The sequence below is a fragment of the Rhinoderma darwinii genome, chromosome 5, assembly GCF_050947455.1.
Source record: "Rhinoderma darwinii isolate aRhiDar2 chromosome 5, aRhiDar2.hap1, whole genome shotgun sequence".
Taxonomy (NCBI): Eukaryota; Metazoa; Chordata; class Amphibia; order Anura; family Rhinodermatidae; genus Rhinoderma; species Rhinoderma darwinii.
In genome coordinates, this window is record NC_134691.1 from 137,071,082 (window position 1) to 137,096,785 (window position 25,704).

The 25,704-nt window shown below is 42.0% G+C and overlaps 2 protein-coding genes across 5 annotated transcripts in view; one reads left to right on the top strand and one right to left on the bottom strand.

Moving 5' to 3' along the window:
• CARMIL1 (capping protein regulator and myosin 1 linker 1) overlaps nucleotides 1-25,704 on the bottom strand; it is a 489,111-nt gene that overhangs the window by 342,221 nt on the left and 121,186 nt on the right. The window lies entirely within an intron of this gene.
• The window catches only part of LOC142651614 (Y+L amino acid transporter 2-like), a 54,182-nt gene that overhangs the window by 18,667 nt on the left and 9,811 nt on the right, over nucleotides 1-25,704 (top strand). Inside the window, exons 4-8 of the mRNA XM_075826558.1 lie at nucleotides 20,216-20,339; nucleotides 23,550-23,653; nucleotides 23,862-23,958; nucleotides 24,564-24,713; nucleotides 25,027-25,210. Coding sequence (XP_075682673.1) covers nucleotides 20,216-20,339; nucleotides 23,550-23,653; nucleotides 23,862-23,958; nucleotides 24,564-24,713; nucleotides 25,027-25,210 — 659 coding nt within the window. The remainder of the gene's footprint in view (nucleotides 1-20,215; nucleotides 20,340-23,549; nucleotides 23,654-23,861; nucleotides 23,959-24,563; nucleotides 24,714-25,026; nucleotides 25,211-25,704) is intronic.

Consider the following 25,704-nt stretch of genomic DNA (forward strand, 5'->3'; position numbering starts at 1 on the left):
ATGACTTTTAATGCACGGTGTCCCTGTCTCTGGCTACAAAGAAACCTCTGTACCAACCTCTCCTGATGCTAAACCCTCACATATGGTGGCCGATGCGGGCACGGTCTTAAAGAGACATACACCTATTTAAAAGGACTTTTGCTGCTCCAAGTGGAAAATCGTTGCTAGGGGCAACAACACAATTTTTTCTCCCCGAGAGTGCTTGGAAGTGTATGTCTTGGGTGAAGGCGGCAACAGGGCTAAAAGAGACTGTTAAAATGGATGAAATACTTAAACAGCTGATTCAGGCTAATATCAACCAGGGGAAGATAAGCACAGCTCTGCAAGAAGCCAGCGCGACTCAGCGAATGGTGCATGAGGAAGCCATGCGTGCACAGGCTGAAACCAATATTCTGCTGGGTGAAGCCCACAGACTGGCCTTAAAAGAACAGCAGTAAATTAATCGCTATTTGCAAGACCAAATTCAGGCCTCAGTGGAGAGGTCAGCGGGGCCTCATGGTTTGCGCCAAACCACTCGTGCAGCGGTACAGACATCTCTGCAGAAGATGACATCCACCGACGACGTTGAGGCCTATCTCATGGTGTTTGAGCGAGTGGCAGAACGAGAGAAGTTACCTTCAGAGCAGTGGTGGCACCTTTCCTAACCGGAGAGCCGCAAAAGGCGTACTTTGATGTCAATGAGCAGGATGCCAAGGATTACTCCAAGCTGACGGGTGAGATCCTTGCCCGTCTGGGTGTTAATATGAATGTGCGTGCTCGACGGGTGCACAACTGGACTTTCGTGGAACACCTACCTGCGCGATCACAAATGTATGATCTTGTCCATCTTGCAAGGAAATGGCTACAGCCAGAGGAATCAACCCCTGCGCAGATCGTGGAGAGAGTGGTGCTTGACAAATACATCCGCTCCTTACCACCGAAGGTTCAGCGTTGGGTCGGTCAAGGAGATCCTACAGATGCGGAACAGCTGGTGAACCTGATTGAAAGGTACAGAGCTACTCAGGATCTACTCCAAGAACTACCGCCTGGATGTTCTAACCCCAGGAACAGCAAATCGTGCGGAGCACCCGGTAAGACTGTTCCATTTACTAGAGGGGTGAGAAATGTCTTTAAGGGAGGTGGCTCAGAAGGGGAGCAGACGGAGGGAAGAAATCCCAGAGAGACACTGAAGGCCAGACCACGGTCTCAGTGCTGGCGGTGTTATGGACCTGGGCATATTGCTGCCAATTGTTCCCTGACTACTGAGCCAATGGACTGTGATGCAGCAAGGCGAATATCCTTGTTTGCACGTCCTGTTTGTTCTGCTGAGACTGTTTACGAGACTGAGCAATAAATGTGTGTCGTAAAAGTGGAAGGGTGTACTGTGAGTGCCTTGCTGGATTCTGGGAGTCTGGTTACCCTGGTGCATGCCAGCCTGATAGACCCTGGAACATTCAGCGGACATAGTATAGGGGTCCTGTGCATACATGGGGACACTAAAGAATACCCCACCGCTTTGGTCACTCTAGAGACTTCCTGTGGAACCGCTTGCCATGAAGTGGGTGTGGTCAAGTCCCTGATGCACAGTGTGATCCTGGGGAGAGACTTCCCAGTGTTCTGGGACTTGTGGAGGAAGAAAGATGTAACCTCCACTGTAAATGTTAATGATGGTATTAATGTGTGCGCTGTGATTAGCCCAGAACCCTTTAACGAAGATGCTAAGGTGCCAGCAGTAGGGGTGACTACTGAGCCTGATAAATTTCCTCTGTCTGTTTTTGCTGGTGAAACAGATGAGCAGGAGGAAATTTCTGAGATACCAGAGTTAAATGTATCACGTAACAATTTTGGGACCGCTCAACTTAGCGATCCCACATTGGTAAAAGCCAGGGAAAATACTAAGGTATTAAATGGAGTGCCTCAACATCCAGGGGCTGATAAGGTGTTTCCACACATGGCGGTTAACCAGGATTTGCTGTATCGGATAGATAACGTACGTGGGGAGGTTGTTGAACAGCTGGTGATACCCCAACCGTATCGTAGAACGGTGTTGGACCTGGCTCATAAACACGTGCTGGGTGGACATCTAGGTTGCGAAAAGACCAGAGAGCGTATCTTACAACGATTCTTCTGGCTGGGGGTATATACGGAAGTTCAGGTATTGCGAGTCCTGCCCGGAGTGTCAGATAACGGCTCCTATGCCACATTTTAGGAGTCCGCTGGTGCCTTTGCCTATCATTGGGATCCCTTTTGAAAGAATTGCCATGGATCTGGTCGGCCCTTTAGTCAAATCCTCTAGAGGACATCAATATATCCTAGTGGTGTTGGACTATGCCACACGCTACCCTGAGGCAGTCCCTTTGCGAAATTCCTCTTCAAAAGCCATTGCAAGAGAGTTGTTTTACATGTTTTCCCGTACTGGTTTACCTAAGGAAATCCTTACCGATCAGGGAACTCCCTTTATGTCCAAAATCACCAAGGAATTATGTAAACTGCTGAAAATTAAACACCTGCGTACCTCTATATATCACCCTCAAACTGATGGTCTTGTCGAAAGATTCAATAAGACATTAAAAGGCATGTTGAGGAAGGTGGTTAGGAAGGATTAGGACTGTCTTCTGCCCTATTTGATGTTCGCTGTACGTGAAGTTCCTCAATCATCCACAGGGTTTTCTCCTTTCGAACTTGTATACGGCAGACAACCCCGTGGTCTCCTGGACATAGCCAAGGAAACCTGGGAGCAAGAGTCCACACCTTATAGGAGTGTAATTGAGCATGTCACGTTGATGCAAGACCGAATCGCTGCAGTCATGCCGATAGTTAAGGAACACTTGGAGCAAGCTCAGGATGCTCAGAGCAGGGTGTATAACCGAACGGCTAAAGTTAGAAATTTTAACTCTGGTGATCGAGTGTTGGTCTTAGTGCCAACCGTAGAAAGCTAATTTCTTGCTAGATGGCAAGGGCCGTATGAGATAATTGAAAAGGTGGGGGATGTAAATTATAAAGTTTACCAACCAGGTAAAAGGAAGACAGTGCAGTTATACCATGTAAACTTAATTAAGCCATGGAAAGAAAGAGAGACCCTCATGGCAGTAAGGACCCCCTATAGTCCTAACCCAGATGTGTATGTGTCAGAATCGATCGCAAAGCCACAGAAAGAGGAGACAAAAGAGTTTGTGCAGAGAAACACAGACGTGTTTTCAGAACTGCCAGGACAGACCAGTATAATAAAACATGACATTGTGACCGAGCCTCAGGTTCGGGTCCACTTGAAACCCTACGGAGTCCCTGAAGCTCGTAGACAAGCCATATCTGAGGCGGTCAAGAAAATGCTAGACCTTGGGATTATTGAAGAGTCAAAAAGTGAATGGTCCAGTCCCATTGTATTGATTCCGAAACCAGATGGGTCATTGCGTTTCTGTAACGACTTCCGCAAGTTAAATGAGATGTCAAAGTTTGACGCATACCCAATGCCAAGAGTTGACGAGTTAATAGAGAGACTGGGCCATTCAAGGTATTTTTCAACACTTGATTTAACCAAAGGCTATTGGCAAGTACCCCTCACGGAGGGCGCCAAAGAGAAAACTGCGTTCATCACCCCGGATGGTCTGTTTCAATATATTTGTTTACCATTTGGGCTACATGGGGCTCCAGCGACCTTTCAAAGGTTAATGGACATAGTCCTCAGACCCCATCGTCGGTATGCTTCGGCATATCTGGATGACATTATAATCTTTAGTGATGACTGGGAAAGCCACTTACCAAAAGTACAAGCAGTACTAAACTCCCTCAGAGCCGCGGGGTTAACAGCAAACCCAAAGAAATGTTCCTTAGGCTTGGAGGAAGCACGGTATCTGGGGTACATAATTGGGAGAGGGGTGATAAAGCCACAGGTCAACAAAGTTGAGGCTATCCAAAACTGGCCCCAGCCCTCAACCAAAAAGCAGGTCAGAGCTTTTCTAGGAATTGTGGGTTATTACCGCAGGTTCATTCCAAACTTTGCCAGCACAGCAGCGCCCCTGACAGATCTTACCAAGGGAAGCAAGTCTGTCATTGTCAAGTGGGACACGAAGGCTGAAAGCGCCTTTCAAGAGTTGAAACTGGCCCTGTGTAACCAACCAGTCTTAGTCACTCCTGACTTCAAAAAGGAGTTTGTTGTCCAAACTGATGCTTCTAATGTGGGGCTCGGAGCAGTTCTGTCACAAGAGGTGGGTGGTGAGGAACATCCTATGACCTATTTGAGCAGAAAACTTACCCCGGCTGAGAAAAACTATAGCATAGTTGAACGGGAGTGCTTGGCAATTAAGTGGGCACTTGAGTCCCTGAGATATTATGTATTGGGTCGTCGGTTTAGGTTAGTTACAGACCACTCTCCTCTTACGTGGATGTGTCAAGCTAAAGAGAGAAATGCAAGAGTTACACGGTGGTTTCTTACTTTGCAGAACTTCAAATATACTGTGGAACACAGAGCAGGAAAACTGCAGGGCAATGCTGACTCTTTGTCTAGGACACACTGCCTTGTAGCTAAATGTGTCCGATCCCACGGGCTCGAACAGAGGAAGAGGGTATGTGAGACAGTGACAGGTAAAGTCATTGAGGGAAGGTATATTTCCCCTAGAATCCTGTCATATGTATCCTAGGCTCCAGGCAATGAGTAGTTCTTGCAATAGAAAGCTCTAGTTTTCCAATCTCGGCTTAAGGAAAAGCCGGAAAAAAGGGCCTGGAGTTGGATTGGAGAAGAGCAGGGCGGGTTCCCCAATCCCTAGTCCATCTCTGTTTGTAGGACAAGGTTGCTGCTCAATTAGCTGCACCTTTAGCCTGTGTATAAAAAGGTGCAGACACAGTGTGTGGGAGTCTCACCCCTGACTCAGACTGGAGACTACTAAGGCTGGAGTAGCCTGTATGCTATGTGAGTAAAGACCTGTGTTACTTTGTGTCCAGTGCCTGGTAGGAAGGCACTTGGTATAGTTAGATAATATCTTGTTTAGTTAGTGCTCAGACGAGCAGGATTTATTTTGTATTTTGCCTTGTTGTACAAGAGGCTGTTTCTTTGACAAGAATAAAAACACAGGCAAAGCCCTGTTATGACTTTTAATGCACGGTGTCCCTGTCTCTGGCTACAAAGAAACCGCTGTACCAACCTCTCCTGATGCTAAACCCTCACAATATGTACACATCACATACACTATATATACACACACATGAACACATCATACATATACACATACACACATGTACACATCACACTATATATACACATGTACACATCACATACACTATATATACACATGTACACATCACACACTATATATACACACATGAACACATCACACACTATATATACACACATGTACACATCACACACTATATATACACACATGTACACATCACACACTATATATACACACATGAACACATTACACACATGTACACATCACACACTGTACACATCACACACTATATATACACACACATGTACACATCACACACTATATATACACACACATCACACTATATATATACATATGTACACATCAGATACACTATATATACAGACATGAACACATCACACACTATATATACACATGTACACATCACACACTATATATAAACACATGAACACAACATACACTATATATACACACATGAACACATCACATACACTATATATACACACACACATGAACACATCACACACTATATATACACACATGAACACATCACACACTATATGCACACATGACATACACTATATATACACATGTACACATCACATACACTATATATACAGACAAGAACACATCACATACTGTATATACACACATGTACACATCACATAAATTATATATACACACACACACACATGTACACATCACAAATATGCACATTACATGCACACATTATACACTTATAAAGTACACATTGTAAACAAACATGCACTTACCTTTTATGTAGGATAATTGTGAAGGGAGTTCTGCAGCTTGATGGCCCGACACAGTGCCGCAGACAGTCTCCCCTTCCCCTCCCTCAAGTCCTGAATGATAACAGAAGCAGCCCGAGGAAAGGTGTAAAGAGTAGGGAGGGGGCTGGAGGGGGAGATTTGTTAGCAGCAGAGACTACAGCTGCTGTTACAGTTCTTAGCTGCTGTGCCCTGCGCCTTAGGCCAGAAGCTCACCTAGATGGCAGGACGCCGACACCGATCGTTGGCGCCCCCCTCTAAGTTGCGGCCGGGCACATGCCCCGCCTGCCCCCCCCTAGCTATGCCCCTGTAACAAATAATGAATGCATTGCCGAAACGCGCGTCAGGGTGGAGTCATCCTGTGAAGGAATCCCATCATGGGTATGCTCTTATGTTATTTCTTAAGCTATTTCAGTGCTGCAAAAAAAAAAAAGAAAAGAGAAAAAAATTACAGGATCTACTCAGCACACTTTGAGGTAAAAATATATATATATATGTATTTTATAAATTAATAGTTAAAATATATTCCAATAGAAGGAATGAATATGTATGTGTTCTATAGTGCGAAACATATGAAGATAATCAAACTATTTATATACCGTTTCCCGGACTGAAACTACCCACAAAATGTACAGAAAAATAACTGAAAAACACACCTTCTGGTCAGGTAACTAAATTATAACATACAAGGGAATAGGAAAGTCTAATAAATATTATATAAAGATACTACCATTATAACAATTAAAGTATGACTGAATTTATGTAAAGCGGAAAGTATCAATATATAGTATCTCTCACAAAGTATGTGTAACAGACATCTACAAAGGGAAATCACTTTTTATTTCATTTTTTATGGGAGATGAGGTGACCAAAAAATAGAGATTCTGGCGTTTAAATTATTTTTTTTACGGCGTACACCGTGCAGGTTAAATAAAGATATATTGTAATAGTTCAGACTTTTACGGACGCGGTGATACCAATTATGTTTACTGATTTATTTTTTTACTATGCTCTAAGGGGAAAATGGGTAAAAGTGTTTTCTCTGAATGTGAACTGGTGTATACAGTTCAGGGTGCGTCTCTTAAATCTACCTTTAAAAACCTTAATAGATTGCATAAAGATTATACGAGAAGTTGGTGGGAGATCCAGAGTCTGGAAAATTATTTAAAGAACAAGATAGTTCCCAGAGGCCTCAGGGTCCCCATTGTCCCAGCATTAAGATTAAAAACTGCTAATATAAAAGAAAGGTGGGAACAGGAGATTACAGGGAGTTCACTTAGGCTTATGCAGATTTTGGTAGAGGAGGAAAAAATTCAGTTCGACTTTATTAGTGCTGAGCTTAAAAAAGAGATTGAGGCAGTTAAATCCCTGGTAGATACCCCTGGTTTTGATAAACGGGATAAAATCCTTCAACAAACTTTAGAGAGATTTACCAATCATCTTAAGGAACGCAAACACTTCCAATTCCAGAGAGATCTACAGGAATTTAGGGAGAAAAAAGCGTATGATTTTGTCCATACACAACAACAACAATATCAACAGACCAATAGGGGGCCGAGGGAATCTGACCCTTCCACATCAGAGAGTGAAACCACAGACTCTGAAAGAGTGGGCCCATTTTTCGGTGGTAGTGGTGGGAAACAAAAGTTTAGGGGAGGAGCTAGAGGTAGAAATAGAGGCCGTGGTAGAGCCTCTTCTAATAGTGGCAATAATTTTTTAGCCAACAATCCTCCCATTTCCCGCTATATGCTGAGGGGACAAAAGGATTAATGAAGGGAAAAAATATGGATAGACTACAAATCATTAACCTATCTGAATACAATTTGAGCGCATCAGAGAACACATTATTAGAGAAAGGACTTTCCTTTGTCCCCACAGTTAAATTTGACTCTTTCTCGTGGATAAAAGATCTTAATTTATTTGCTCGCAAACTCAAATGGATTAAATTTTTCAAACATCATAATAGAAAAAAATGTATGGAACTAGGGTTGGAAGAGTCTGATATGGAAGGCCTTGTAGCCTTGGAGGGGTTATTAGAGGAATCTGGAAGAGCTCCAGGTCTAGGTCCCTTTACCAACCTAAAAATGAAGAGTAGAAAGCTGCCACCTATAGGAGATTTTACCAATGTGGATTTATTTGTGGATATGGTGGGAGATGAGATCAAAAATCTTAGTCAGGATAGTAGGGGCATGGATAACAATTTGTCCTGGTCCGAACGATTAGCTCTGACCACTCTAGAGAAAAAACAGAACATCGTGTTAAAAGCATCTGATAAGGGTGGTAACATTGTGGTCATGAGTAGGGATGATTATAAAAAAATGTGTGAGGACATATTGTTTAACCATAATTGTTACACCATTTTAAAGGATAACCCCACAGCACTATTCAAGAAGGAGTTGCTGAGCATTCTGAGTGATGCAAAGAGCAGATCCTTGATTAGTGCAGGAGAGTTTGGGTTCCTGTACCCACAATTTCCTGTTATGGCGTGTTTCTATAGCCTGCCCAAAATCCACAAAGGGTATCCTCCCTTACGTGGCAGACCCATTGTTTCAGGCATTAATAATTTAACTCAAAATGTGAGTACTTATGTTGATCAGGTGTTGCGCCCCTTTGTCTTAAGTCTTACATCATATGTACGTGACACCATGGATGTCTTGAAACAGATTGATGGTATTTCTCTGGAGAAAGATACAATCCTGGCTAGTTTGGATGTTGAGGCCTTGTATTCATCCATACCTCACAAATGTGGCTATAAAGCGATTGAGTACTATTTGGGATCAAGAGGTACACAGTTTGCTGCTCATAACCAATTTGTTTTGCAGTTATTACAGTTTGTTCTTGAAAAAAATATATTTATATTTGAAGATAAGATCTTTCATCAGCAATGTGGAACTGCAATGGGGAGTCCCGCTGCTCCCACCTATGCAAATCTATTTCTTGGCTGGTGGGAGGAGACAATTGTTTTTGGTGACAAATTTGTAAATTGGACTTCATCCGTTGGACTGTGGATTAGATATATTGATGATGTACTTATTCTCTGGAACTCTTCAGTAGACGAGTTCCATAAGTTCGTAGCAGCCCTCAATAAAAATGATGTAGGACTTAGGTTTACATGTGAGATCAGTGAGAATGAACTGTCCTTTCTAGACTTGAAAATCATAAAAACGGAAGGAGGTACAATTCGCACAAAGGTACATCGGAAAGAGACAGCAACAAATAGTTTTTTGCAATGGAATAGCTGTCATCCTTATTCCCTCAAACGTGGCATTCCGAAGGGCCAATTTATGAGAGTACGTAGGAACTGTAGCTCTATGGGTGATTTTGAGTGCCAGGCCCAGGAACTCAAAACAAGATTGAAGGATAGAGGTTTCCCCAAGAGTGTTATTAGAAGGGCCTATGAGGGAGCTAGGGATGCAGATAGGCAATGTCTTCTGGTCCCTAAAAAACGGAAAGAGGAACAAGTTACCAGACTCATAGGCACCTATGACTCAAAACAGAATGACATTATGCAGATACTGAATAGGTATTGGCGTATTCTCAGTTCTGATATAGATCTAGCAGATCAGATCACACAGAGGCCTTCTGTCACGTATCGGAGAGGGAAAAATATAAGGGACAGAGTCATGCACAGCTGTTTTGACCCCATTTCACCTAGGGGTACATGGCTGGATAGACAAACACCAGGCACTTTTAGATGCGGTGGTTGTAAAGCCTGTGATTTCATTCTTAAAGGAAATAGCTTTACCAGTGTTGTCACCCAAAAACAATACAATATTCGGGACTATGTCAATTGCAAGACAGCTGGAGTAGTCTACCTTATTACATGCCCATGCCCCCTAAATTATGTGGGTAAAACAGCACGACAACTTCGTCGTCGTATTAGGGAGCATGTTGGAGACATTATTCATGGTAGGGACACTCCAATATCCAAGCACGTGCATGCAAAACACCAAGGCCAGGCAGCAGTGTTAAAATTTCAAGCAATTGAACTTGTCAGACCCCCCAAGAGAGGAGGGGACTGGGATAACCTGATTCTACGGAAGGAAGCGCAGTGGATCCATAGACTGGAATGCATACAACCACTAGGTCTAAATGAGCAGACTAACTATACATGTTTTATTTAAAATGTGTGATACCATCCCCCTATAGGTGTTTTACCTTGGGGTGGGTGAGTGTTTATCTGCATTTGTGCATTACTTATTTGAGATGGCTATACTTGTTAGCCAACATACAAAGAGATCGTTTTGTCAGTTTTTCTAAGGAATAGGGACCTCAGCAATTTCTTCCACCTCATATGTGTCTTTTTCTCTTGAGTTGCTTTGTGAGGTTGCCCACTTGCGGTGGTACACTGTGCCGCAAGATATACTTACAATATATTATCTTTTAGCGCTTACCTCCTCGTGTTTGGCAGTCCGGGCGACACGTCCTTGGCTTCCACTGCGCCTGCGCGTTCGGCTTGATGCGGCCGATGATGACCCCTGGCTGTCAGCTGACGGCGGGGGGTCACATGGGCAGGTGTCACGAATCGAGAGGGTGTTGTGATTGGTCAATTCATGTTTGCCGCCGTACACGATGGGTGGAGTTTAGCGTTTATAGTAACCTAGCGCCTGCTATGGAGTATGCCGTTGACATCGATACGTGCATCTTCCCGTGACGCACAGCGGAATATCCGCTGTTGAAATACTAATATCGCTGGTGATGAGGCCAGAGTTACCAAGATACGGACCCCTGAGGATGAGTATCTGAAACGCGTAGGGTCGTTTAATGTTTAAGGAATGTGTGCATTGGGGACAATATATTGTGTGAAACCCAGCGTTAGGAGATCCGTAATTGTCGGACACCTATGCTATAATTAGGGCTTGTACTACTGTTGTGCCCTGGGTATATGCTGATTCCTACAAATATCGTTTATACACAGAGATATAGGTATCATAATAACTCAGTGTTTCCTTGTTTAATACATTTTTTAAATTTTCACGGTGGGGCTTATGTCACAGTGGTGTGTTACCCCTGATTTTAAACTAGTTACTATTAAAGATATCTTTTTACTCAGTTGTCAATTCAGTGAACCTTATAATTAAAATTCTTTATATTGTGGGAGCACAATTAGATTCTATCTAACTATACAGTGAAACTATATTTAATCTATACAGTCAATAATTTTGTTTTATCTGGGTATGGCAGCCTTTGCACTCTCAGACTTAAACACAGAAGGGTGGATGAGTGAGGCTAAAAGTGTTTTCTCTGAATGTGAACTGGTGTATACAGTTCAGGGTGCGTCTCTTAAATCTACCTTTAAAAACCTTAATAGATTGCATAAAGATTATACGAGAAGTTGGTGGGAGATCCAGAGTCTGGAAAATTATTTAAAGAACAAGATAGTTCCCAGAGGCCTCAGGGTCCCCATTGTCCCAGCATTAAGATTAAAAACTGCTAATATAAAAGAAAGGTGGGAACAGGAGATTACAGGGAGTTCACTTAGGCTTATGCAGATTTTGGTAGAGGAGGAAAAAATTCAGTTCGACTTTATTAGTGCTGAGCTTAAAAAAGAGATTGAGGCAGTTAAATCCCTGGTAGATACCCCTGGTTTTGATAAACGGGATAAAATCCTTCAACAAACTTTAGAGAGATTTACCAATCATCTTAAGGAACGCAAACACTTCCAATTCCAGAGAGATCTACAGGAATTTAGGGAGAAAAAAGCGTATGATTTTGTCCATACACAACAACAACAATATCAACAGACCAATAGGGGGCCGAGGGAATCTGACCCTTCCACATCAGAGAGTGAAACCACAGACTCTGAAAGAGTGGGCCCATTTTTCGGTGGTAGTGGTGGGAAACAAAAGTTTAGGGGAGGAGCTAGAGGTAGAAATAGAGGCCGTGGTAGAGCCTCTTCTAATAGTGGCAATAATTTTTTAGCCAACAATCCTCCCATTTCCCGCTATATGCTGAGGGGACAAAAGGATTAATGAAGGGAAAAAATATGGATAGACTACAAATCATTAACCTATCTGAATACAATTTGAGCGCATCAGAGAACACATTATTAGAGAAAGGACTTTCCTTTGTCCCCACAGTTAAATTTGACTCTTTCTCGTGGATAAAAGATCTTAATTTATTTGCTTGCAAACTCAAATGGATTAAATTTTTCAAACATCATAATAGAAAAAAATGTATGGAACTAGGGTTGGAAGAGTCTGATATGGAAGGCCTTGTAGCCTTGGAGGGGTTATTAGAGGAATCTGGAAGAGCTCCAGGTCTAGGTCCCTTTACCAACCTAAAAATGAAGAGTAGAAAGCTGCCACCTATAGGAGATTTTACCAATGTGGATTTATTTGTGGATATGGTGGGAGATGAGATCAAAAATCTTAGTCAGGATAGTAGGGGCATGGATAACAATTTGTCCTGGTCCGAACGATTAGCTCTGACCACTCTAGAGAAAAAACAGAACATCGTGTTAAAAGCATCTGATAAGGGTGGTAACATTGTGGTCATGAGTAGGGATGATTATAAAAAAATGTGTGAGGACATATTGTTTAACCATAATTGTTACACCATTTTAAAGGATAACCCCACAGCACTATTCAAGAAGGAGTTGCTGAGCATTCTGAGTGATGCAAAGAGCAGATCCTTGATTAGTGCAGGAGAGTTTGGGTTCCTGTACCCACAATTTCCTGTTATGGCGTGTTTCTATAGCCTGCCCAAAATCCACAAAGGGTATCCTCCCTTACGTGGCAGACCCATTGTTTCAGGCATTAATAATTTAACTCAAAATGTGAGTACTTATGTTGATCAGGTGTTGCGCCCCTTTGTCTTAAGTCTTACATCATATGTACGTGACACCATGGATGTCTTGAAACAGATTGATGGTATTTCTCTGGAGAAAGATACAATCCTGGCTAGTTTGGATGTTGAGGCCTTGTATTCATCCATACCTCACAAATGTGGCTATAAAGCGATTGAGTACTATTTGGGATCAAGAGGTACACAGTTTGCTGCTCATAACCAATTTGTTTTGCAGTTATTACAGTTTGTTCTTGAAAAAAATATATTTATATTTGAAGATAAGATCTTTCATCAGCAATGTGGAACTGCAATGGGGAGTCCCGCTGCTCCCACCTATGCAAATCTATTTCTTGGCTGGTGGGAGGAGACAATTGTTTTTGGTGACAAATTTGTAAATTGGACTTCATCCGTTGGACTGTGGATTAGATATATTGATGATGTACTTATTCTCTGGAACTCTTCAGTAGACGAGTTCCATAAGTTCGTAGCAGCCCTCAATAAAAATGATGTAGGACTTAGGTTTACATGTGAGATCAGTGAGAATGAACTGTCCTTTCTAGACTTGAAAATCATAAAAACGGAAGGAGGTACAATTCGCACAAAGGTACATCGGAAAGAGACAGCAACAAATAGTTTTTTGCAATGGAATAGCTGTCATCCTTATTCCCTCAAACGTGGCATTCCGAAGGGCCAATTTATGAGAGTACGTAGGAACTGTAGCTCTATGGGTGATTTTGAGTGCCAGGCCCAGGAACTCAAAACAAGATTGAAGGATAGAGGTTTCCCCAAGAGTGTTATTAGAAGGGCCTATGAGGGAGCTAGGGATGCAGATAGGCAATGTCTTCTGGTCCCTAAAAAACGGAAAGAGGAACAAGTTACCAGACTCATAGGCACCTATGACTCAAAACAGAATGACATTATGCAGATACTGAATAGGTATTGGCGTATTCTCAGTTCTGATATAGATCTAGCAGATCAGATCACACAGAGGCCTTCTGTCACGTATCGGAGAGGGAAAAATATAAGGGACAGAGTCATGCACAGCTGTTTTGACCCCATTTCACCTAGGGGTACATGGCTGGATAGACAAACACCAGGCACTTTTAGATGCGGTGGTTGTAAAGCCTGTGATTTCATTCTTAAAGGAAATAGCTTTACCAGTGTTGTCACCCAAAAACAATACAATATTCGGGACTATGTCAATTGCAAGACAGCTGGAGTAGTCTACCTTATTACATGCCCATGCCCCCTAAATTATGTGGGTAAAACAGCACGACAACTTCGTCGTCGTATTAGGGAGCATGTTGGAGACATTATTCATGGTAGGGACACTCCAATATCCAAGCACGTGCATGCAAAACACCAAGGCCAGGCAGCAGTGTTAAAATTTCAAGCAATTGAACTTGTCAGACCCCCCAAGAGAGGAGGGGACTGGGATAACCTGATTCTACGGAAGGAAGCGCAGTGGATCCATAGACTGGAATGCATACAACCACTAGGTCTAAATGAGCAGACTAACTATACATGTTTTATTTAAAATGTGTGATACCATCCCCCTATAGGTGTTTTACCTTGGGGTGGGTGAGTGTTTATCTGCATTTGTGCATTACTTATTTGAGATGGCTATACTTGTTAGCCAACATACAAAGAGATCGTTTTGTCAGTTTTTCTAAGGAATAGGGACCTCAGCAATTTCTTCCACCTCATATGTGTCTTTTTCTCTTGAGTTGCTTTGTGAGGTTGCCCACTTGTGGTGGTACACTGTGCCGCAAGATATACTTACAATATATTATCTTTTAGCGCTTACCTCCTCGTGTTTGGCAGTCCGGGCGACACGTCCTTGGCTTCCACTGCGCCTGCGCGTTCGGCTTGATGCGGCCGATGATGACCCCTGGCTGTCAGCTGACGGCGGGGGGTCACATGGGCAGGTGTCACGAATCGAGAGGGTGTTGTGATTGGTCAATTCATGTTTGCCGCCGTACACGATGGGTGGAGTTTAGCGTTTATAGTAACCTAGCGCCTGCTATGGAGTATGCCGTTGACATCGATACGTGCATCTTCCCGTGACGCACAGCGGAATATCCGCTGTTGAAATACTAATATCGCTGGTGATGAGGCCAGAGTTACCAAGATACGGACCCCTGAGGATGAGTATCTGAAACGCGTAGGGTCGTTTAATGTTTAAGGAATGTGTGCATTGGGGACAATATATTGTGTGAAACCCAGCGTTAGGAGATCCGTAATTGTCGGACACCTATGCTATAATTAGGGCTTGTACTACTGTTGTGCCCTGGGTATATGCTGATTCCTACAAATATCGTTTATACACAGAGATATAGGTATCATAATAACTCAGTGTTTCCTTGTTTAATACATTTTTTAAATTTTCACGGTGGGGCTTATGTCACAGTGGTGTGTTACCCCTGATTTTAAACTAGTTACTATTAAAGATATCTTTTTACTCAGTTGTCAATTCAGTGAACCTTATAATTAAAATTCTTTATATTGTGGGAGCACAATTAGATTCTATCTAACTATACAGTGAAACTATATTTAATCTATACAGTCAATAATTTTGTTTTATCTGGGTATGGCAGCCTTTGCACTCTCAGACTTAAACACAGAAGGGTGGATGAGTGAGGCTAAAAGTGTTTTCTCTGAATGTGAACTGGTGTATACAGTTCAGGGTGCGTCTCTTAAATCTACCTTTAAAAACCTTAATAGATTGCATAAAGATTATACGAGAAGTTGGTGGGAGATCCAGAGTCTGGAAAATTATTTAAAGAACAAGATAGTTCCCAGAGGCCTCAGGGTCCCCATTGTCCCAGCATTAAGATTAAAAACTGCTAATATAAAAGAAAGGTGGGAACAGGAGATTACAGGGAGTTCACTTAGGCTTATGCAGATTTTGGTAGAGGAGGAAAAAATTCAGTTCGACTTTATTAGTGCTGAGCTTAAAAAAGAGATTGAGGCAGTTAAATCCCTGGTAGATACCCCTGGTTTTGATAAACGGGATAAAATCCTTCAACAAACTTTAGAGAGATTTACCAATCATCTTAAGGAACGCAAACACTTCCAATTCCAGAGAGATCTACAGGAATTTAGGGAGAAAAAAGCGTATGATTTTGTCCATACACAACAACAACAATATCAACAGACCAATAGGGGGCCGAGGGAATCTGACCCTTCCACATCAGAGAGTGAAACCACAGACTCTGAAAGAGTGGGCCCATTTTTCGGTGGTAGTGGTGGGAAACAAAAGTTTAGGGGAGGAGCTAGAGGTAGAAATAGAGGCCGTGGTAGAGCCTCTTCTAATAGTGGCAATAATTTTTTAGCCAACAATCCTCCCATTTCCCGCTATATGCTGAGGGGACAAAAGGATTAATGAAGGGAAAAAATATGGATAGACTACAAATCATTAACCTATCTGAATACAATTTGAGCGCATCAGAGAACACATTATTAGAGAAAGGACTTTCCTTTGTCCCCACAGTTAAATTTGACTCTTTCTCGTGGATAAAAGATCTTAATTTATTTGCTCGCAAACTCAAATGGATTAAATTTTTCAAACATCATAATAGAAAAAAATGTATGGAACTAGGGTTGGAAGAGTCTGATATGGAAGGCCTTGTAGCCTTGGAGGGGTTATTAGAGGAATCTGGAAGAGCTCCAGGTCTAGGTCCCTTTACCAACCTAAAAATGAAGAGTAGAAAGCTGCCACCTATAGGAGATTTTACCAATGTGGATTTATTTGTGGATATGGTGGGAGATGAGATCAAAAATCTTAGTCAGGATAGTAGGGGCATGGATAACAATTTGTCCTGGTCCGAACGATTAGCTCTGACCACTCTAGAGAAAAAACAGAACATCGTGTTAAAAGCATCTGATAAGGGTGGTAACATTGTGGTCATGAGTAGGGATGATTATAAAAAAATGTGTGAGGACATATTGTTTAACCATAATTGTTACACCATTTTAAAGGATAACCCCACAGCACTATTCAAGAAGGAGTTGCTGAGCATTCTGAGTGATGCAAAGAGCAGATCCTTGATTAGTGCAGGAGAGTTTGGGTTCCTGTACCCACAATTTCCTGTTATGGCGTGTTTCTATAGCCTGCCCAAAATCCACAAAGGGTATCCTCCCTTACGTGGCAGACCCATTGTTTCAGGCATTAATAATTTAACTCAAAATGTGAGTACTTATGTTGATCAGGTGTTGCGCCCCTTTGTCTTAAGTCTTACATCATATGTACGTGACACCATGGATGTCTTGAAACAGATTGATGGTATTTCTCTGGAGAAAGATACAATCCTGGCTAGTTTGGATGTTGAGGCCTTGTATTCATCCATACCTCACAAATGTGGCTATAAAGCGATTGAGTACTATTTGGGATCAAGAGGTACACAGTTTGCTGCTCATAACCAATTTGTTTTGCAGTTATTACAGTTTGTTCTTGAAAAAAATATATTTATATTTGAAGATAAGATCTTTCATCAGCAATGTGGAACTGCAATGGGGAGTCCCGCTGCTCCCACCTATGCAAATCTATTTCTTGGCTGGATACGTCAAATGTCGGGAAGGGGTTAATATTGATGATTATGGCTAACAGTTAATGAAAACCCAAAATTTAGTCTCTCAGAAAATTATAATATATTATATAAGCCCAATTTCAAAAATGATTTTTAATACCGAAATGTTGGCCTACTGAAAAGTATGTACAGTATATGCCCTCCATACTTGGTCGGGGCTCCTTATGCACGAATTACTGCATCAATGCGGCGTGGCATGGAGGCGATCAGCCTGTGGCACTGCTGAGGTGTTATGGAAGCCCAGGTTGCTTTGATAGTGGCCTTCAGCTTGTCTGCATTGTTGGGTCTGGCGTCTCATCTTCCTCCTGAAAATACCCTATAGATTCTCTATGGGGTTTAGGTCAGGTGAGTTTTCTGGCCAATCAAGCGCAGTGATACTGTGGTTATTAAACCAGGTATTGGTAGTTTTGGTAGTGTGGGCAGCTGCCAAGTCCTGCTGGAAAATGAAATCAGCATCTCCATAAAGCTTGTCAGCAGAGGGAAGCACGAAGTGCTAGAAAATGTCCTGCTAGACGGCTGCGCTGACTCTGGACTTGATATAACACGGTGGACCAACACTGTTTCTCAGTGTCCAAAGTCCTGTTTTCAGATGAAAGTAAATTTTGCATTTCATTTGGAAATCAAGGTCCCACAGTCTGGAGGAAGAGTGGAGAGGCATCTGTTATATCAAGTCCAGAGTCAACGCAGCCATCTACCACAACATTTTACAGCACTCAAGAAGTGGCACGCACTTCTTTTTACGAGGCGTTTTTAAAAACGGCCGTTTAAAAAACGCCCCGTGGGAGCGGAACCACATTTTCCTCTTGAAATCAATGGGTAGATGTTTTTAGACGTTCAGCCCCGCATTGTTTGCCGTTTTCGGGGCGTTTACGGCCCGAAAAACGGCTGAAAATAGGTCGTGTGAACATACCCTTAAAAACCAGTGTGTAAAAAGACACTCCGTAAAAAGAAGTAGCATGTTACCTCTTGAAGCGTTTTTTGGAGCTGATTTTCCATTGAACACTATGAAAAACGCCCCAAAAGAAGCCTCAAAAAACGCCTCACAAGAAGCTTCAAATTCAAAGAAGCTTAATATTCAGCTTCAAAAATGCCTTGAAATCAGAGGATGTTTTCCCTTTCCATTTTTGAGGGTAAGGTCACACAGAGCGGCCCTGACACGGTTGCAATGCAGTAAACAACCGCGGCAGCACCGTGTTCGGTGCGGCTGTAAATAGCCTGTTAGTTGCCACACGCTAATGCGGGTAAACCGTGCCTTTATCTGCAAAATCGTGCAGCCATGAATTAATACACACTTTATGGCCGCATGATTTTGCAAGATACAACAAGTTGCCCCCTATTCATTCTCTATGGCAGCGCTGGAAAAATCCGAACACTGCTATCTCCGGCGCTCCCATAGAGAATGAATGGAGCGGCAGTGCGCATGAGCATGTAACCGGAATACCCCTTATCAAGGTATTTGACAGCTGCGCCAAACTTAGTGACAGCGCGGTTGTTGGCCGTGTTGCGACCGTGTCAGGGCCGCTCCGTGTGGCTTTACCCTAATTGTGCGTGTGAACATACCCTTAGGCTATGTTCACACGCTAAAATAAAAACGGCTGTAAAATACGGAGCTGTTTTCAAGAGAAAACAGCCTCTGATTTTCAGCCATTTTTAGGGGGAGTTTTTTGACGCGGAAACCGCATAACGCGCCAAAAAACGGCCGAAAATGCCTCCCATTGATTTCAATGGAAGGCGGAGGCGTTGTTTTCCCACGAGCGTAAAAACCGGCTCGGGGGAAAAAGAAGGGACATGCCCTATCTTCGGGCATTTACGCCTCCGACCTCCCATTAACATCAATGGGAGGTAGAGAAAGCTTATTTCACAGCGTTTTATTCCTGTGACGCTCAATGACCGTGGGCGAAAAACGCTGCGAAAATCAGCATGCAAGCAGAGGAAAATCTGCCTCAAAATTCCAAACGGAATTTTGAGGCAGATTTTCCTCCTGCAAAAAACTCTGTGTGAACCCACTAGAGCATGAAACGTTTTTTGATGCGTTTTTTAGAGCCGTTGTTGGAGCTGTTTTTCTATTGACACAATGACATGCACTTCTTTTTTGGGGCGTTTTTTTACACGCTGTTTTTTGCTTGGAATATTAGGCTATGTTCACACGCTTGACAAAAAACAGCTGTAAATACGGAGCGGTTTTCAAGGGAAACCAGACCCTGATTTTCAGCCATTTTTATGCAACTAGCGTTTTCTGCAGTTTTTTACGGCCGTTTTTGGAGCTGTTTTTTTATTGAGTCAATGAAAAACGGCTCAAGAAGTGACATGCACTTCTTTTTACAGGACGTAAAAAATGCCCCGTGGGATTGGAACGCCATTTTTCCCATTGAAATCAATGGGCAGATGTTTGGAGGCTTTCAGTTCAGCCCCCGCATTTTTATCCGTTTTTCGGGGCGTTTACGGCCCGAAAAACTGCTGAAAATAGCCCGTGTGAACATACCCTTAGAGAAAAAAGGTAGTAACTAAGAAACTGCCTTTACCATGACGGATAAAAGTGTGAATAATGGATCCTGTGGACCACGGCAAGGTGTAAATGTATGTTTTTGGGCACCAGAACAAAAGCTATTCTGATAATGATGTCATGATTGTATCTCAGAACCAATCCCTTAAAATGCTGCTGTTGTCTTTTCTTGCCTCCAAAGATATATTTGTCCAGGTGTGATTGGTGTAGATTGCAACCGACACTGAAATAATTGGTGGCCACTAGTGATGGGAAGGGGATCAACCACACTACTTCTACATAAAAAAGCCATGTGCAGTCATTTTTCAAGCAATTGTCCTTTGTGTTTCTATTGTTCAATGCATGAATATTGCAGTGTTATCTGGTGCATTACAATTCACATAATTTTTTTTCCGTCAGAAACTTGCCATTATCTATGATGATATCTATGCCACTGGTGACAATTATCTATGTCATGACAAACATTGCATATTACACGGAGTTGGATCTGAATACCATCATGGACAGCAGTGCAGTAGCTGTGGTAAGATTCAGATGTAAACCAAACGTCCTAGTTCTAAGGCCTCATTCACACGAACGTGTATTACATTGCACGGACCTATGTTAGTGAATGGGGCCGTTCAGACAGTCCGTGATTTTTACGCAGCGTATGTCCGCTGCGTAAAACTCACGAAATGTCCTATACTTGGCCGTTTTTCGCACATCACGCACCCATTGAAGTCAATGGGTGCGTGAAAATCGCGCACGGCACACGGAAGCACTTCCGTGTGACGCGCGTGATTTGCGCAACAGTAGATAAAGAAATGAAGGAAAAAATAAAAGCACTTCCTTCATTTATTTTTCTAAACGTCAAAACCGCGTGTCATAAGCATGGCATATGCGAGAAAATCACGCAGCCACGCAGAACATACTGATGACACGCAGAACTGCAATGCGCAAAAAATGTAGCGTTTTTTGCTCGCGCACACGTTCCTGTGAATAAGGCCTAACACTATACACCTCAACACTCCTGACATATACATAAAATGTGGTAATTGTAACAGGGAAAAAGGGATGGGAGGAAGCCTCCAGCTCACCAGCTTCACACTCCTGTGCTCGATATCGCCCGGATCAACCGCGACGGCTCACGGCAAGAAACAATGGCAAAAAAGAGAAAGGTCCAGCGATGTGTGGTATAAGTGGGGGAAACTCCGTTTCCACTTTATTGAAGATAATACACCAACATACAAAGAGATCCGACAGAATGACGGATAACACCAGGAGAATAACGAGGTGGTTGAAATGGCAAGAAATGAAGCCTACGCGTTTCGAGCACTGGCTGTGCTCTTAATCATGGCAAATACATAAAATATTAATTATTATTTTAGCAATTGTCTCTGAAAACCATTTAAAACTTAAAAAAGCAAATACTCAAAGCCCTTATTGCTGTTAGTAGTAGATAATAGGAGAATCATCTCTAAGGGTTTGTCCACACGTAGCGGAATTGCAGACGGAATATACACAGTAGTAGCAAAGTGGGTGAGATTCAACAAATCTCATCCACACGCTGCGTAAAATTTCCTTGCAGAATTTCACCTGCGGTGCGTATTTTTCATACCGCAGCATGTTAATTCCTGCTGCGGAAACTGCACTGAATTGCAGCGTTTTTCAGAGGAGTTGTCACCATCTCCCAGCATTGAGAAAAGCGCAGCAAATTCCGCACCATTTTCTGCAGTAAAACCCACAGGAAATGGTGCGGTTTTTCCTTAGTGGAATTTCTGCTAGTTTCTATGGAATTGCTGCAGAAATTTTCAGCAGCAATTCCGTTACGTGTGGACAAGCCCTAACAGTAGCCTGAGGTCCATTGTGCTAAAGAGCTCAAATCTCCTTTATTCAATGTACTGCTAGCCATAGATGAGCAGAATTTTTATGTTTTCAGCCAACAATGAATTGTTTTAAAAATGTTTATACAGGGGTTTGCTGCTAAGACTTTTAACTACTTTTTAACCCCTTCCCGACATTTGACATATGGATACATCGTAGCCGAGTAGGGGAAGTATGGAGCGGACTCACAGGCTGAGCCCGCTCCATACATTGCGGGTGTTGACTGTATGTTACAGCCCAGATTTCACAGTAACAAGCGGGATTGAGTGCGATCCCGCTGGTTTAACCTGTTAAATGCCACAATCAATAGCAACCGCAGCATCTAAATCATTAGAAAGAGGAGGGCGACCACCTCTAACAGCTCATCGCGCCCCCGTCAATGCAATCACGGGGAGACAATGGTTGCTATGGCAGTGTGGGGGCCTAATAGAAGCCTGTTACATTAGTATTGTAGTATATAGTGCAAGCGATCAAACGATCGCTGGTTGAAGCCCCCTAGGGGGACTAATAAAAAAAGTAAAAATCAGTTGAATAAAGTGTTTTTTTTTATGCACAATTTTTCCTCCTAAAGCATTGTAAAAAAATAAACATAATTTTTATCACCGCATCCGTAAAAGTCTGAACTATTACAATATATCATTATTTAACCTGCACAGTGTGCGCCGTAAAAAAAAAATTTAAACGCCATAATCGCTATTTTTTGGTCACCTCATCACCCACAAAAAATTGAATAAATAGTGATTAAAACCTTGCATGTACCCCAAAAATGGTAGCATTAAAAACGGCAGCTTATCCTGCAAAAAAATAAGCCCTCATACCACATAATTGACTGAATAAAAAAAGTTATGGCAACACAAAATAAATTCTATTTTTCACAGTGTTTTCCTTGTAAAAGTAGTAAAATATAGGAATAAACTATATAAATTTGGTATCCGCATAATTGTATTGATCCACAGAATAAGGGGGGATTCACACGAACGTGTATTGCGTCCGTGCGGGCCACGTGGTTTTCACGCGCCACACACAGACCAATACAAGTCTATGGGGCAGTACAGACAGTCCGTGCTTTTTGCGCAGCGTTTGTCCGCTGCGCAAAAAGCGGGACATGGTCAATATCTCCGCGTATTTCGCGCATCACGCACCCATTGAGGTCAAACGCAGGTCGCACGGAAGCACTTCCGTGCGAACTGCCTGTTTCGCGCACCAGCTGTCAAAAGGATGAATGTAAACAGAAAAGCACCACGTGCTTTTCTGTTTACAAACATCCAAATGGCGTGTCATAATGATGGCGGCTGCGCGAAAAGCATGCAGCCGCGCATCATATGATGCTGCCTAACGGAGCAGGCAAGTGGCTTTTGCGTTGGCAAAACGCCGCGTGTTTTGCCTGCGCAAAAACGCCACGCACGTCTGATTCAGCCCTAAGGGTCACATGTCATTTTAATTGTACAGTGAATTCCGTAAAAACTATGAAGGAATCACTGTTTTTTTTCATTTTTTACCCCACAAATATTTTTTCCCCATTTCCTAGTACATTATATGGTACAATAAATGATGATACGAAAAACTACAACTCGTCCCGCAAAAATCAATCCCTCATAGGACTATACAGACAGAAAAATTAAAAAGTTATGGCTTTTGGAATGTGGGGAGGAAAAAATGAAATTGAAAAATGGCTGTGGCAAGAAGGGGCTGAAAGAATAATACTAATAATAATTTAATATATTTAAAGGTAATATTTTTTAAATGTCTGGCTCAAAGATATAGAACGTATTCCAAAATTTCTAAAAGAATAATAAAAAAAATAGAATTGTAAAATTCCTTGAACCAAAAAACATAATTAGTTAAATATTGTGTTTACTTATTTATTTAGACTTTTGCTGACAGAGTTCTTGGATTTGTAAAGTGGTTCATCCCCCTATCAGTGGCCATGTCATGTTGCGGCGGACTAAACTCAGTAGTCATTTCCTCATCAAGGTAAGCTACTACCAAAAAAAAAAAAAAAACATAGAACAAACTCATTATATTATTCAGTCAGTACTAAAATGTTGCATCTTCATAAGGAGTTGTCAATAGCAACCAATGAAGTTGTTTGATCTAAATGGAATGAAGTGCTATGATTGGCATGTAAACTGGCAGCTCTTCCTCACCATTCCACTAATAGTTATGTTTTTATGTATTTCAGACTGTTTTTTGTAGCTTCCAGAGAAGGACAACTCCCTGATTTTTTGTGTATGATCCACATCAATAGATGTACCCCTATCCCTGCTTTACTCTTCAATGTAAGAAATACTTTTATATGTTTTATATAAGAAGTTGAAGAAAATTACAAACAATCTAGAACCACAATTTGTTTTCTCCAGCCAATGAGAAACTATATTTTAATTCTCATGGCTTCCGACTCGCTAATTATTATGATGGTGCTTTTCCTTATTGGTGACTCTCACTTAAAGGGGTCGGCGGATTTAAAAACACAATCTTTAAATACCCTATTAGGGAATTCTGAGTACATAGAGTTGGAACCCCCCATCTATTAGCCAGAACAAAGAGTGTCCGCAAAGAGTGCCTCTAGGCCTGGAGGACTCAGCGTGTCCATGTATTACATGGACAGTCCATTGATTTCAATTGCCAATTTGTAATGCTTGATTTCCCCTGCAGTGGCTTCAGGAGAATTGTATTATTGCTGAGGGATTCCCCCACAAGATGATCCTCGGGGGTTCCAATAGCAGGACACCCTGTGATCAGTTTATTGCCGGGAGACTATTTTAACAAAAATAAATGAATCAAACCAGTTAACCCCTATAAAATTTGCATTGGACTGCATCATGAATTTTTTTTTAACGTACTCATTTTCTCAGCTAAAATGTATTCTTTTTGCCTTATCCAGGGGTTAATGGCTCTTGTGTTCCTTTGTGTGGATGACGTGTTTCAGCTAATTGATTATTTCAGCTTTACTTACTGGTTATTTATTGGACTGTCAGTGGTTGGTCAAATTTATTTAAGGGTGAAAAGACCGAACCTGCCCCGACCTGTGAAGGTACTTGTCTCTCTTATAGTCATTTTTATATTGTGGAGCTATAACTTACTTACCGTAGATATACTAGTCTACAGGTTAGCAAGATGCAGGGGAAGGAAGTAACCTATCAATGTCAGATCAGACTATACACATGTTTAATTGCGGTCTCTAACAATGGTGAGACATAGGTCAGCATAGGAGAGGTGTGCACTAAACAATAGGACATTTTTGATCAAGACAATGTGCAAAGTTTCTTTATTTAGATACAAAGTTGAACATACCCTTTAAGCGGACAGCATATACAAAATTCATATTCTGTTTTCTATTTTTTTAGCTGAGCTTGTTTTTCCCTGTGGTGTACTGCATCTGCAGTGTTTGTCTGGTAGTGGTTCCTCTATACAGTGATCCCATTGATTCACTGGTTGGAATGGCCGTTGTTCTTTCGGGGGCTCCTGTATACTACCTCTGTATTCATCTTCCTCGAGAAAAACAACCGGCATCTGTAAAGAAATTCTTAGGTAAGTATTGATCATACAAGTCTGTGCTTTCCATTATATAGCAAAGTCCCCTTTTTTTAACACGTTCAACAATTGGACGGGGCTTATTGGAAAAGGAGGCATGGTCTAGCGGAGAGGGCATGGCTTAAAATGTGACACTGTGCACCAATAATGCGCCACAATTTTAGCGCAAAAAAGTGGTGTTAACATAGTCAACTAATAGGGGGTATAAGGAAGAGAAAAAGATCTAGCATGTCTGGCAAGATGTGCCAGATTTGTCATACATGCACCACTTTGATGTATTTGCCGTATTTTCTGACTGCCTTGTCTAAGTTCACGATGTCTAAAACTTAAACCGTATTAGTATATCTGCCCCATCAAGTCAAATGGGAGTTGTATTAGTTTGTCTTCAGTAAACTCCCCCCAGTGGCAGATGCAAGTAGCCACAATTTTGGTATTTCCAACTTAGACATTTATGACATATCCACAGGATATGTCATAAATATCTGATAGAT